General features: G+C 45.6%; 1 protein-coding gene across 2 annotated transcripts; it reads left to right on the forward strand.

Moving 5' to 3' along the window:
- Window positions 1-5773: 5773 nt before the first annotated feature.
- Window positions 5774-14836, forward strand: trib2 (tribbles pseudokinase 2). 2 transcript variants are annotated; one of them, XM_084700595.1, is made up of 3 exons: window positions 5774-5892; window positions 8907-9199; window positions 12524-14836. In XM_084700595.1, exons 1-3 carry the CDS (start codon window positions 5872-5874, stop codon window positions 12993-12995), a joined length of 786 nt encoding a protein of 261 aa, XP_084556721.1. In that variant the 5' UTR covers window positions 5774-5871; the 3' UTR covers window positions 12996-14836. The 2 variants fall into 2 exon arrangements, with proteins under 2 accessions (XP_084556721.1, XP_084556720.1); XM_084700594.1 differs by having other exon boundaries at window positions 5777-7082.
- Window positions 14837-15589: the final 753 nt, after the last annotated feature.

The following is a 15589-nucleotide window of genomic DNA, read 5'->3' on the forward strand; positions in this document are numbered from 1 at the left end:
CTTCAAATCCTAGGCCTATTTACACATACACACACACACACACTCACGCACATCCACTGCCATGTGACCCCTCTCAGATAAGACGTGGTAGACATCCCTGTTGCCACGGCACCACTCCATGTCTGTTTCTGTCAGCCATTTCCTGTACTATGTCTAAAACAAAACAACATGTGGAGGTGCATGCATGCCTCTGTAATAGCATCCACAAATGTCAGTTGTGTTTGGTTGCGGGTGCAGTCATTTAAGCTGCAATGGCATGCTAACCGTTTTGACCCATGACCAGTGATGTTTGCCACATGCATGTCTGGTCTGACACGCCAGCATTTGTTAGCCGGATAAAGTCGTAACAGATCATTACTGTCACTGTTGATTGTGTCGACGAGTATAGTGGTGCAACAAATGACAGACTCCCCCGTTTCTTTCCTCCTTCCTTCCTTCCGTCCTTCCCCTCTTGCTCTCCCACCCAACCCATCGTAGACAAAAGACAGATAAATCAACTTGGCCACCCATCAAACATGTTGATATTATTATCCCATGAAATAAGCTTTGCTACAGGATCACATATTGTACTGCAAGTTCCTGTGGAGGCTCTGGATCTCACTAGGACTGACTGAAACACTTGAAAAGTAACAGCACATCTACGTTTGTTTGTTTGTTTGTAGGATGCCCTCAATGTGACCTCGATGCATCCATTTTAATGATGAGCGCACTCATTTGTTTTCAACCTGCCTTGTGCTGGCGAGGACTTTCTCACGTGACAGTAGACTGCACATCCTTCTCTTTACTGACTTTACAGCACAGCGAGAAATTCCTGGCGGTTTTGTTTCCGCATTTAAGCCCAGCATGGTGAAGGAGAGTTCTGTGTGTTTGAACTGACTGTCAGGGCAGAACTTCAGACCTGTCACCAGCACCACAGTGAACGAGGGGGAGGCCCCACATCCACCTTGTCAGAACACTGTTCCTGCACAACTGGGATTTCAAAGGAAGGGCAAAACGGAAAGCACGGTTTGTGTGTGTTTTTTCTGGTACCTGTGTGTGTGTTTAGATGTGTGTGTGTGTGTATGTGTGCGTGTGTGTGTTTGTGTGTGTAGGCGTGTGTGTGTGTGTGTGATCATCCCTGTCAACACTACCTCTGTCTGATTGGTTAAAGCAGGTCAGGACCCTGCCCACCACTGTGTGACACCACAGACAGGAAGGTGAGGCAGGAGAGTGAAGAAGTGCTTTCTGAGACTCTGGTACACAGCAGCATCAAAGCACAGCCACGAAGCTTTAACTCAAAGGCTGCTGCTCAGGATGGGTGTAATCTAGCATGACCTCTAAGGCCTCGCTATGCAAAAACACATATGGCTCTGAGAAATACCATAACACCGCGTTGCTCTGTAAATCATACAGATACAGTAATGGAGCACTGTTGGAACAACGGCTCAGCGTGCCATAATCGCACCATGATGGAGTCATTTGATGGCATCATGGAAATCATGTGGTAGAAGAGTGGATCCGAGGCAGAATCCTGGCTCATTGCTCCAATTTTCACCTGAAAGGGCACACAAAATGTCCCCTTTGGAGCCGGGGTGTTCATAAACAGCGTGTTATTTCCCAGGGGGCCAGGGGATGTTTACGGTCCTGCACCATGTGTTCCCCTGGCGATGGAGACAGGTTGCCATGGCAGCTGCTTAGATGTTGCTGAATCTCAGCAGTGTGTGTGTGTGTGTGTTTGCACATGCACGCGTGTGTGTCTGCGTGCGTGTGTGCGTGTGTGTGTGTGTGTGTGATGCAGAGGCCAGACAAGGACAAAGTCGTTTTTCCAGTATTATTTCCCAGCCTCTCATTAAAGCTTATGACACATAATGATGTCTTTTTGCTGACCAATCCTTTCCTCCGATACATTATCCATAAATTACATTACAAGAAATACCACAGTTAAATGTAGTCCCTCCTGCTAGAGTACCTGATGGTGAAACAACCCACCATAGAGGTAAGTTTGTTTGGGCCCTCCTGAGCTCGTGAAGACTTCTTGAATCTTCCAAACTGAAGCTGTTACTAGTTAGCCAAACAGCCTCCAAAAAGTGGGTGTTTGAACTAACTTTGTGAGTTCTGCAGACATGTTAAGCCAAGGCTTTCCACTGGGAAATCTATCCTCTGGAATAATCTCCCGTCGAAGTGATTCTAGCAAGTACATCTGTAGAGTCTGGTCATGAAGCTATCCATATTCATATTTTTTTTTTACTTTTGTGTGTTTATGCTTTTTATACCCTGGCTGTGGAGATTGAAAACATGAACATGCACAGGAATACAGCCAGTCATTTTGCTCATAATACAACAGTTAATGTAAAACATACAGTCTCACATTTTTGCCGTGGGTCCATTTGGAAGGCTTAAGCCTCAAGCCGACGTTGTATATTTTCATTTGTTTGGCTTTTCAGCATTACTGTTATTAATCCCTGTCGGCCAACGCATGAGTCACTCTGTCGAATGACAGAGCCGCCACAAGCCATTTTTATGCTGTCTGACTCGATGAGGAAGAGATCAGAGCTAGTGACGCCAATCACACCTCCCCCCCAGCCACAAGACCTCTTACCCCCTTCACAGAGGGTCTCTTTAGACAACCACTCTCTCAATCACTCTCCCAATCAGAAACATTTAAAACAAAGCACAATCAGTCTGGCACGAGCTTTCATCCTGCACTTGCCAAATACTTTTGAACATTTACATTTTGACTCATACTGTAAGGAACTGAGATATTTTGGTGGGTAGCAGTCAAACTAAGGTCAGTGGAAGTTCCAACGCTTAGTTGATTAGCTCAGTTGTCTCTTGTGCCCGTACTGATTCATTGATTTCTTCAACATGGATCATCATCCTTAACTCAAGCATCTCCTCTTGCAACTCTGTGGAACCCGAAGGTTTATGAAGGTCTAAAGATAGGAAAGTGTTGAACAGAAAAAAAACAATTTGTTCGTCTTTGACACAGTGTGTGACATTTGTAAAACAGTATTTAAACACCTGGAGGGTATATTTTCTCATCTTTTATATCTCCTCACCTGTGTAAAATGCAGAGTGCCAGTTGGGTAATCTATGTTAAGCTATAACACCAACCCATCCACAGAGCAGCTGTATATCCACCAGCTGTTCTGTGACAGTGAACATATATGCAGTAGCAGGGATACTCTGACAGTGCTCTGAAAGTGCTACATCTTACACAACATACCAAATGAGAAGTTAGGCCTCAGTACAACCTCTCTGGTGTCTACTGTCTCAGACACTGAGGGAAGGTCGGGCCAAATGACGTTGTGTCCTTGGGCAAGGCACTTCACCCTACTTGCCTCGGGGGAATGTCCCTGAACACACTGTAAGTCGCTCTGGATAAGAGCGTCTGCTAAATGACTAAATGTAAGGTCAGACCATGCCTGAGGTGTTTATCTTTACACTGTTGAACTTTGTTGGATCTACTGTTCAAAGACAGTCTTTGAAACAAGCCTTTGTTCTCAAGCACCAGATTTCAGGGGACCACGTTCTGTAGGTAACCATGTTTCCTTGATCAATTTGGCACATTTCACGTTTCAACTCTTGCGTTTATGAGTGGATGTGACAGTAAAAGCAGGTCACTGTGCTAAATTGAAATTTGATCATGATCTTGATCAAATTGGATCTCTCATTATCTCTTTCATCTCCCTCTCATTCAGGTGAAACCAGGCTTTGGGTCTTAAGGTGGCAAAAAGGCCTAAATGTAGCACATGTAATGTACACATCCTCAAAATAGCTTGTTTTCCATTCAATTGAAAGAAGGAAGATCAGTGCAGATGTTTACTTCAGGGAAAATGAACATATGGGTTACTGCAAAATCCAAACCGTGGAAACCTAGAACCATGTTATAAATATCTTAATAATCTTCTCGGATGTTGGTTTCATAACCATGCAAAAGGTACAGGAAGGGGTTGGCATGTAAAAAAAGAAAATTCTCACCGTCAAAACTAAAGTGAGAATATCTTTGACAGGGTGTGAACTGAAAGTGTTGTGGGTAGTGGGCGATATGTGGGTGAAAAAGTCTAATATGAGACTGTAGAAATAGAACCATACTCGATTACTCTGACTAATGAACAGTATGAAAACACTCTCTTATGTACAGTATGTCGTTCTATTCAAAGACTCTCAAATATACCTAAATACTGTACACCTATAGAATCCCAGGATACACTTTCTTCTCTTCTGCATCTTCTGATGTTGCCTCGTTTTCTCATGTATTAGCTGCAGTTGTCTGTCCAACGGTGTCTTTCTGTTTTCAGGTCAGAGAGCTACAATGTCCTGGTAACCCTCTCCCTCCATCTCCTCTCATCCTCCCCCCGCCCCCTGTCTCCCCCCTGTCTCCCCCTGTCTCTTCCTCCCTTTCCCCCTACTCCTGGGTGGTCATCACTCTCAGTAGAGGTTTCCCTTTGGGCCCAGGCCCAGGATCAGTTTCCCTCCCAAAAAAACCTTCTAAGTCACTGGAGAGGAACTGACCTTAGATCAGTGTCCAGGGACCGTTTCATCCCATTAAGGGAGGGGTGAAAAGCTCCAGGGGCCTGATTCAGACTGCAGTCATCCTCACTGACCTTTGGAGTCTTTGAGGACAGATCTCAGTTTCAGACAGACACACACATACACACAATCATGCCAATAGACACACACGCACACACACACACACAACTGCTTCAAGGCTCTGGGGCTGCCTGCCATTTCTACTCAGCACAGACGTGTTTAGAGAGCTGATGTACCTCCATGTATTATTTTCTTGACTGTTCTTCTCTAGGAATGGGTCAAACCGACAGGGAATGGGTCAAAGAGATTCTTTGGGGATTATATTTCTGTTTTATGCACAGCTGCAGCCTAGGCTTAACCAAATCTATGTTGAAATCTCTGCATGCTGTGTGGGAATGCTTGACACAGGAGTGGGTGGGCATGTAAAGTGTAAGAGTGCTTTTGGCATTATGGAATGACAAAAACCAAGGGTTTGAAATCTATGCAACATTCCTCTGAATGTATTGGTTCTCACTTTGATCTTGTCTCACCCTAATACAATTAAAATCATTGTAGGACTACACAAGCTCTAGTAATAGTATGTGGAATGAACTCAAGTGGGTGGTGCGAGCAGTGTACCCCCCCCCCCCCCTACACACACACACACACACACACACACACGTAAACACACACAAAAGTAAAGAGTTGTGTGGGTGCATCACATTCTCCAGCAGTGAACCACTATTCTGAAAAGAGAGCTCTCTGTGTGAAAAATGCATTTTCATGAAGCGTGGGTATATTCTAGCTCCACGGTTATGGCTCGGATGGAAGAAATAACTCTTGCTACAGTTTTCTGTATGCCTGCATGCATACATACAGAGGAGAGGCTAAAATGTACAGATCTGCGTTCTTTATTTTACTACATGTATTCTTCTAAAAGCACGGCTTTCGAACATTGCTCAATTGCCAGTGAGAAGATTTCATGGTCAATTATCAACTAAGACACGTTGATTACATGACAATCGGACTGAATGTTGTTTTCTTTTTCTATAAATTGCATTTTTGTAGGAAGAGTTTCAAAGAATTTGTAGCATTCCGGTATATTAGATTGGTCCGGTTCCTATCCCCATCCCCCTCACATCCAATTTACATTAAAGCTCTTGCTTAGGATACATTTAGATTCCTGGGGTGTACATGAATCTCACATGACTGCGTATTACTGTAGTCAGCTTGAAAACCAATGGGGTTCCTGTGTGTGTGACTGACGTCACGGAGGCGGGTCGGGGGCAGGTTCGCTTGTGTGTGTGGAATTTTCTCTGCCAGGCTGTCGGCTCTTGCACTAAGACGCGGTGTGTGTTAGCTCGGCTGACCTCGCACTGAATGGACTCGATTCCCAGCCACGTAAGTACAACACCACGGGAGAGGATGTCTTGCTGAATCAAGGGATAGGCCTGGGGAAGTCGGCCATCCCTTCCTTTTAGCAGCTGAAGCAGCCGACGACAATTCATTTGGATTAAAACGAATCTGTCGCAGAGGATATCGACTTCCGAACACAACAAAGGGCTAAAAATTCGGGACAATTTTCTCTCCATATTTGGTAGATGGCAATCATCATAGCTCGTGCATGGATATGATCTGTGGAACAAGGCCCGTGCGACACTGACCAAGGAGGCTAGCTGATGCTGTTCATGTCACATTTAGTCTCAATTTGAATCCACAATCATTTGCAACTCGGTGCAGTAAAACGTGCTTGTTTTATCTCCCGTCTGCAAGCTAAAGACGGTGAATTGTTTCTGTTTTATGAAACGTGTCATGCAATTTATCGAGTTGTCAAGATTAGCCGGCCAGCTAGCTGTATGCTTTCTGTAGCAATTGTCATTGCAAAGCTGGCATTCGATATTTTCACTACTTTGTAACAATTTGGCTTTTGCAGTTCGCACTCAGACACCTACTTTGCTGAAGCTCTTTCAGCACATTGTGCAAAGGTGTGCTCTCACTGCAAGCAATGCTTTTGTTAGCTACCTAAGTCCAGCCTCTTTCTATTAAGACCATATAAATTGCATAAAATTATGTTCATTTTTTTGAACGTATTGTATATCGCCTAATACGAGCCCCCTGGCCGAAATAGAAAATATCGCTTGTTTCCCCATTTAGTGCAATTGCAGGAAAAGGAAAAAGCTAAAGGTCAGTTCTATTTTTATTTCTTGAGAACAATATTTTACCACTGCATTGAAGCTTACTGAAGTTTAAAGCCAAATAAATAAGAGACGTCACTGTAAGTCCAGGACCCAATTCTATTTGAAGTATTATATCGAATACTCATGAACATACAGAGGTCAAATCCCATTAACATTTCACGTTATGGGAGATCACGGCACAAATCACACGACTTTGAAGAATTGTCTTGCCTAAGGACTACAGAATCGAACCAGAGTTTCAGTCCCAACCTCGGGTCCCCTAGCCCGCCTGAAACACCTGACTCTTCGCACTGTATCTCCTGCATCGGGGACTACCTTTTGTTGGAACCCCTTGAGGGAGACCACGTTTTCAGGGCCGCCCACTTGCACAGTGGGGAAGAGCTCGTATGTAAGGTGAGTCCTCAAGCTAAGCTTTTTATGGCCCATTGCTTTGATTGACGGGTTTATGAGTCATGAAACGGTGCAGGTATATTGTAACCATGTTCATTATGCTTAAACTCATCAATCAACGCGTTTTTTATAGATAGCTTCATGTAGTTTATATTGGAGTAGTATCGACATGTGTAAGATGTCTTATTAATCATTGTCATGAGTTTTGTACAATACATACAGCTGATTTTCATGATGCAACTTGTCTATTTAGATAGTTTTTTTTAAGTTGCATTGCTCCTGATAGCAAATTATCCACATTCTCTTCTACACGGCATGCTCAGCTAGCCTAAATTATGCACTGTGTTGAAATAGCTCGTGCAGCAGCGAAAATTTGTCTGCGCATATTTAATGCATGAATTGGAAATGGAGAACACAGGAGAGTAATGGAAAAAGTGAATGGAGAGCTATAGCAATCTCACGCTTGTCTCAAGAGCCGTGTGGTTCGGGTTGCATGATGTAACATTGACAATAGAGTGTGTAACCTCGCACACTCCTCATTTTGCCAAACTCCTAGACACTACCAATGGCTCTTTGTTCGCCACTGTCAAAAATATGATCTACGTGTAGTTCACGCGCTTAACACTGCGAATTTGTTGCTCCAGTTTCGAATGGACCCCCTACTGCGGGTTTCATTATGAGTGAAGCATCACTCATCTATAGTATCTAGAACGGAGATGCATTTAATTCCTCGGTCAGGTGCATTTGGGAGGTTACCCTGCGTCCAAGTTCTAGTTCTGCTTCATCGAAAATGAGTTACGGAGCGATCTGGTCCAATCAGTCATAAATGTGCTACAATAGTACATAGTGTGCAGAACTAGGGCATCTACTGACATTAATTCCACCTCGCTGTACAAAATATGGTTCTGATTTACAGTATGGCTGAACAGTCTCCCCTGAGTACAATCCGATGTTATGAACTGTAAGTAGGGTAGTTAACAGGCTGATTAATAGAAAATGTTTTATTGCCCTAATGGACTTAAAGGAACATCCCCCTTCTAGGTTATGACTTGAAACAGGTTACCAAGATTGTAAATGGGTTAGGCTGTACAGCACCTTTGGCAATACCAGTTTGCATTCTGACCTCCATTCTGGCTTTCTGTTTCGAGGCAACATTAAAAATCAATTTGAAATGCATTCCCCTGATTTATGGTGTCTGCCAAGGCGTAGGCCCAGGTCATCTCTGTAGACCTTAAGGGGCGGCAGGTTTCACTGGCTACCTCTCACCTGAATGTCTGTGCTGGAAGTCAGTTCACCATAGGAGAGGTGTTACTATGGAAACCAAGGGAGACTGCGACCCTGTTCTGCGGTACATTTCAATTCCCCGAACTTGCTTCTGTCGGCATGTGTGCCTTCGCCTAGTACCTCTGAAACACTGGAGTAGACAGAAGAAGCCAGTAGTTTATCAGATGGGATTAGGTGGATGGTGGGGCATTTTCCATGCATTAAATCATATCCATTAATCCATTAAGAGAAACTTAAGCTGGTTCCGTTTCTAGAATTGCATGGCACCATTGTTTTGGAAAGCTGGTCCTCAGGCCTGCAGCTTCCAGAACAAACAGGTCAATAAAGCCCCAAGTAACCATCAAATTAGATACTAATATCTGTCTGTCTCTGTCTCTTTCTCTCTCTGTCTGTCTGTCTCTCTCTCTCTATCTCTCTGTCTCTCTTCCTCTCTCTATCTCTCTGTCTCTCTCTCTGTCTCTCTTCCTCTCTCTATGTCTCTGTCTCTCTTCCTCTCTCTATCTCTCTGTCTCTCTTCCTCTCTCTCTCTCTCTCTGGTTTCAGGTTTTTGACATTGCTCGCTACCAGGAGTCTCTGGCGGGCTACTTTGCCCTGGGCCGACACGAGCACATCAACCAGATCCTGGAGATCCTGCTGGGCGAGACCCGCGCCTACGTCTTCTTCGAGAGGAGCCATGGAGACATGCACTCGTTCGTCCGCACCTGCAAGAAGCTTCGGGAGGAAGAGGCTGCCAGACTCTTCCATCAGATCGCTTCCGCCGTGGCGCATTGCCATGACAACGGACTGGTCCTCCGGGACCTGAAACTGAGGAAGTTTGTCTTCAGGAACGAGGACAGGTGAGAGAGAGACTACGCCCCCCGAGGCCCTGCTGCCACGCCCTGGTGCAGTGAGCTGAGCTGTATTCACTACACACTTTAGTTAAACACGGCTGTAATGAAGATTTAGGCAGGCGTCGTATGGGGCTCAGCACTATGAATCCCCAGGTGAAAGAGGCTCAGCAAGAGCAGAAGGCAGGAGGCTTCCAGGCCAGATCACTGAACGCCTCTTGAACTGATGAGCAGTGACTTGAAGCCAAGATGAGCTTTTGTGTGACAGATGTTTCATTTGTTTGGGCTTTGCCGTGCACAGCTACACAGCACAGTGAACACTTCAGGACAGGCTGTGGCTGCCCCCTGCTGGTGGCATGCACACACTACACCATGTCTGTCCCAGAGTTGACTGTTGCCATAGAGACCTGCACCCACAAGCCGGCTCCATCTGTCATTCGATTCCTTTAAAAAAAAAAAAAAATATATATATATATATATATATATATATATATATGTGTGATTTATTACCACCTTTACCTTCTCAGTTAAAGGCTTGAGGTTAATGTTGTAGTTGATCTGGAGTGGAGATCTGTGTTGAAGTGTAGCCACTGCCCTCAGCCCTCGCTCTGCTCTGCTCTGTGTCACGGTCGGCTCTCTCCATGCCCTGTCTCAGAATGCATGGCGTCATTCTCTGGCCCTGGCCATGGAAAAGTGAAGTTGAGTCACCGCTACTCTTATTGGATAGGAGTCCGACAACCTTGGCTTCCATGCCCTGGACTGAGATGGCAAAACCCTGTCCTGAATGATTGATGGGCTCTGCTTCATAGGAGGATGGTGTGGGACAGTGTGGGTCTCAGTCTCAATAGTTTATGGCCTTATCTACTTACACCTGTTCACTTCTTTCAATACGGTGCGTCGGAAAAAAAGGTGTAGCCGATTGCAGGAAGACATTTTGGTGTGCAGACCCAACCTGACCCACAGCCCCACCCTGCCCCACAGCCCCACCCTGCCCCACAGCCCCACCCTGCCCCACAGCCTGACCCACTGCCCCACCCTGACCCACAGCCCCACCCTGCCCCACAGCCTGACCCACAGCCCCACCCTGCCCCACAGCCTGACCCACAGCCCCACCCTGCCCCACAGCCTGACCCACAGCCCCACCCTGCCCCACAGCCCCACCCTGCCCCACAGCCCTACCCTGCCCACAGCCCCACCCTGCCCCACAGCCCCACCTTGGCCCACAGCCCCACCCTGCCCCACAGCCCCACCCTGACCCACAGCCCCACCCTGCCCCACAGCCCAACCCTGGCCCACAGCCCCACCCTGGCCCACAGCCCCACCCTGGCCCACAGCCCCACCCTGACCCACAGCCCCACCCTGGCCCACAGCCCCACCCTGCCCCACAGCCCCACCCTGGCCCACAGCCCCACCCTGGCCCACAGCCCCACCCTGGCCCACAGCCCCACCCTGACCCACAGCCCCACCCTGACCCACAGCCCCACCCTGCCCCACAGCCCCACCCTGACCCACAGCCCCACCCTGGCTATTGAGTGTGTCCAGAGTAGGTAGAGGGACAAAGGCAAGGTCAAACAGGATGTCAGTGCCACTGCTTGGTTCAACAGAGCACTCTAAGGACCCAACTGTCGTCCCAGTAAAGTTTATAGTTCAGAGGTCGCAGGTCAGCCATGTGTGGAATCTGCCTGCGCAGCGTGGCATAGCAGAGTCAGCGGGGGAGATATTACCTTGTACATGGCACACGATCCTCTAATGAGCCTCACAAATCCGCGAGCTCTGGAGTTTATTTTAGCCTAGTATGTAGCAGGTGGAGCATGCATTGCCCAACATGAAAGTTACTCATTACCCACTGCATTACACTTAATACGGCAGATATTCACTGTGGGGTATGTCTAATTTCATGCCTGATTTTATTATTGACATTTAAATGTTAACTGTACATGTCAAGAGTTTACAAGGGCTTCGTAAGTTACTATCGACCCTAAAGAGAGTCGGAGAAACTTGTATTAGTTTGCGTCTAATATTTATTCTCAACTGTCTCTGTCTCTCGCTCTAAACAAAGGATATATCTGAGAGAACAGTGGAATTCTATTGCATGGAAACTGTACTACAGAGCGCCTACGTTAACATAGTGAATTCTCCCTGTCACAAGTAGCTAATTCAGCAATCCTCAAACCTGGGTAGCTGTTGGAGTGTGCGTGTGCACGTGTGACAGTGTTCCAAATGTGCATGAGCCAGCGGGAAGGAGTGCAATCTCCCTGAAGATGCGGTTCACATTCTCCTGGTGTGTGTGTGTGTGTGTGTGTGTGTGAGTGAGTGAGTGCGTGCATGTGTGTCGCACTTTTCCACACACAGATGAAAGCACTTAAGCAGAAGCCTCACAAGTGTCCCTTTCTGTTCCGTGTGTCGGCTCCTCTGCCCAGGGCTCTCCATGGCCCTCAGCGCTACTTCTGAACAACCAGGCATTATGATCCGTCTCCTAGAGAACGCTACAGCCATGCGTGGATTGCAGAGGAGAGCCTTAATGGATGTCTGTTGATGAAAGAAAGCCCATTCTGATTAGAGAGACTTGGTTCTCGTTTTAAAACCGTCCTTTCTGAGCACCAGATTCGGAAGGCCATCAGAGTCATTGGTAATCGTTCTTCTTTGTTGTGTCGGAAAGGCCTTTTGAAAACCGGTTTATTTTTAGACTGGCAAAAGCTGGTTGGGCTCTTATCTGAGCGAATGGAAATGTCAGATTTAAGCCTCGGGCATTATGTGCTCCAATTATTTAATGTCTAAAAGCTATGGATCTAAAAACCATAAGGACGTCTATCAGAATGCACGGAGCCAGCTCAAGATATAGTAGGTCTGGAACCAAAACCTCATGTGATTGATACATACATTTCAACCTCTCTTTCTATGTGCATCTACGATATCATTCTCAAGACAAAAGTAAAAATAGTAGCTGTTGGTCGTTTCTTCAACTGGGCTAAAATGACCATTGTTTAAATGTCACAAAGTCAAAGAGTCTATTACCGCCTCCACAATGTGTCAAGTCCTGTAAAGTAGTAGGGAGTGTTAACTCATACAAAACACTGCGTTTCGTTTACTCTGTTTTAATGGTCACACTCCAAGTTCACCAGTACAACTCATGCAGTAACCAGGCAGTAACCACGCATTAACCAGGCAGTAACCACGCAGTTAACCACGCAGTAACCACGCAGTAACCAGGCAGTAACCATGCAGTAACAACATCCGGTCCCCTTCAAAATAAAGGTGTCAGAACCCGGAAATACATAGTTAACAGAGAGCAGCAGTGCTAATATCAAGTCTTGTGTTCCTGTGTCTCTCCAGGAGCCTTGTAAAACTGGAGAGCCTTGAAGACACCTACATCCTCGACGGCCACGACGATTCCCTGTCAGACAAGCACGGCTGCCCGGCCTACGTCAGCCCCGAGATCCTCAACGCCAGCGGCAGCTACTCGGGCAAAGCGGCCGACGTGTGGAGCCTGGGCGTCATGCTCTACACCATCCTGGTGGGCCGCTACCCCTTCCACGACGTGGAGCCCGGCTCTCTGTTCAGTAAGATCCGCCGTGGCCACTTCAGCATCCCAGAGACCCTCACGCCCAAGGCCAAGTGCCTGATCCGGAGTATCCTCCGTCGGGAGCCCGCAGAGCGCCTCACCTCCCGGGAGATCCTGGAGCACCCCTGGTTCTCCTCCGGGGCAGCGGGGGGCGCTGTGGCGCAGAGCCGGGCAGAGAGGGAGCAGGAGCAGGCGGTGCCGGAGGTCAGCATGGAGGAAGAGCTGGAGCAGTTCTTCAGCTGAGCCCGTTGACGAGAAGCACAAAAGGGAGGACTGGGCCCAGGGTCACCTCGCCGCGCTCTCGCAGAGCCAAACTGTAGTTGTAGTTTAGCAGGTGGACATTTTGTCACTCACTAACGGTGGTCCATCCCTTTTCCACCATTCCATGGAACCTTCAAGCCTGAGCCCTGTCTTAACAGGTTAGGAGCCACTCAAACATCATGAGGGTCGGACTTCACATTAGGAGTCAACGCTGCTGAACATGCAAGTCGCAAACGATGTAGCAAACATTCTTTAGTTTTCTGTTTAGTTTATTCATGGTGCTCTGCAAGCAGAGACAGACGCCATGCTGAGACACTACGGAAAGCGCAAAGGGACAGGAAACCTCAACCAAGGAGAACAAGACAAACTGACAGTTGGACTGCAACACCACTCCTCTACTAGTCCTCTCAAAGCTTGAGGTAGCACTTGCCCCCAAATCACAGGTCTAGGATTAGCTTAACCAACCCAGAATTCCTACCTTAACCCATAAGGAAGACTGACTATTTCTGATCTTTTACCTGTACTGGTTAGAAGTAGGATAAGTCTACCTATTGTCACAGTCACGATGACATGTATGTTTTGTTTTGCATTCTTATTTTTTTTTATCCAGCGTTAGTCGCCCATAACCGAACTTGACCTTTGACATTAGAAAAGCTCTTTCACTCACATAGAGGGTAGATACTCACTAAACAATCATATGTATCTCTTTTAACTTGTGTATTCCAGCCTCTGTTTAGCCTTACCGTATGCTAACTGGGTACTTCTCTCCTACCCGCCTAGATTAGGTTTCCACCTTTAATTTGTCATGTGTCTTTTGAGTTCACAATAACCTTGTCATTTTTTAAGTTATTCCATAAATTGTTACTGCTGCTTTAATATCTCTCCCTTAAGAACCTTAACATTTCTCTTGTAAAGCCTCCAAATGTGGCGTCACGCACTTGATTCACACAGGTTAAGCGAGCAATTCCTCCTCCTTAGACTAGCTTCTTCTATTTAAGTTCAGCTTCTCATTTTTAGGAACGAAAAACAGAAATGTTTTATTTAACATTGTAACAACTATATAAATATAAATATATATATATATATATATATATATATTTAAAAAACACATTGCAGGGTTTTTCTTTTTTCAAAAATACTTTCATGAATAATGTCTGCAATATTTTGGACACAGGACAGGTGCAATGGGAGGAAAGTCTGTCCAAAGTTTTAGAATAAACTTATATTTCTTTTTGTGCCAGTATTTCTGTGCCCAACCGCCCATGCCACAGTAGCCCTTGTTTTTTTTCTAGACTTCACACCAGTTATTCTACCATATTATTATTACTATTAACATGGTCTCCAGTACCTCATGTTAGTTTTCTACTGCCTGCGTAGGTTCTGTGAAACGATCATGTTCTGAATGGGTACCAGTGGACATGTTTTGTTGTATCTCAATGTTACTTGAATTTGTGTTTTATCTAGTTATTGGCATGTGCCCTATGAATGCTTTAGACTGCTTAGCAGGGGAGTAACAGCTAGTTTATTTTTATTTTTAAGAAAAGGTAAAAAAAAAAAAAAAAAAAAAAAATGAATTCTCAATATACTACTTTCTGAGTTGCTTTTAAAACAACTATTGCTTTCCTTTTTTTTGTTTAGTAGAATGAGCTACCCTTATTTAAGTTGGTGCTGATTTGGTGCTAATGTTAAGAGTCCTTTTTTTCTTTTTGTTTTCAGAGGGGGGTGGTGCATGGTGGGATGTCTGCCTCGGATGTTTTGATTGTAACGTAACAAATTCTGGTGTTTTGTCCAAATTTATTCGGTAAATAAAATTGTGAACTGCTTGCCTGGCTCCTTGCTTTCTCTCTGGAATGCATGTTCAATACAGTAGTATTCACATTATGTAAAATAGTCGATTAGTCTCCACTGTTTTGTTGCACTGGGTGCACAATTACTGAGGCTGCTGTTTTCAGAAGCCTGCACTTGGATAATCCAACAGTGCAAATATAGATGAAGGGATTTACGTGCTGGAATCAATTTGTAGGAAATAAATCTACAGGACTGTTTATCACTGAATAACAACAATGCATTGACTGATAACACATGATTAGATTCTGAGCAGCATTCAGTTTGGGCTTTCTGCATCAAACTCACACATACGAAATGATAGTGACATAACACTTCATCCATTTCTTCCTTTGTAGTCAGGCATGAATATGACCTGTCAGTGTTCCTTTATGGGAACGAAAAGAGGATTAGGCTCTCTCGACTCTCTTCCGTCAGACATTAGAGAAATGATTACACTAGTCAAGCATTGTGAAAGCTCTTTGGCGAAGGCGGACCATTTCCTGGTAGTGTTTTTATAATGTTTCTGAGAAAACCAGTTTGCCATGACAATGCAGTACACATGACAGGTCACCTGACCTTGTCTGCTCCTGTCAAACCTCTTTCTGCCATTGTATCCCACCGACAGGAAACTATTTAATATCTCATTTGTTCTCCCAGTAGAGAACAATCACATCTGGTGTGTGTTTTGTCAATACTCCATGTGTATGTGAGTTGTTAGTAGTATGTGTGTGTATTTTGTGAATACTGCG

Source organism: Hypomesus nipponensis, chromosome 6, assembly GCF_054491055.1.
Source record: "Hypomesus nipponensis isolate SF chromosome 6, ASM5449105v1, whole genome shotgun sequence".
In the NCBI taxonomy this organism is placed as follows: Eukaryota; Metazoa; Chordata; class Actinopteri; order Osmeriformes; family Osmeridae; genus Hypomesus; species Hypomesus nipponensis.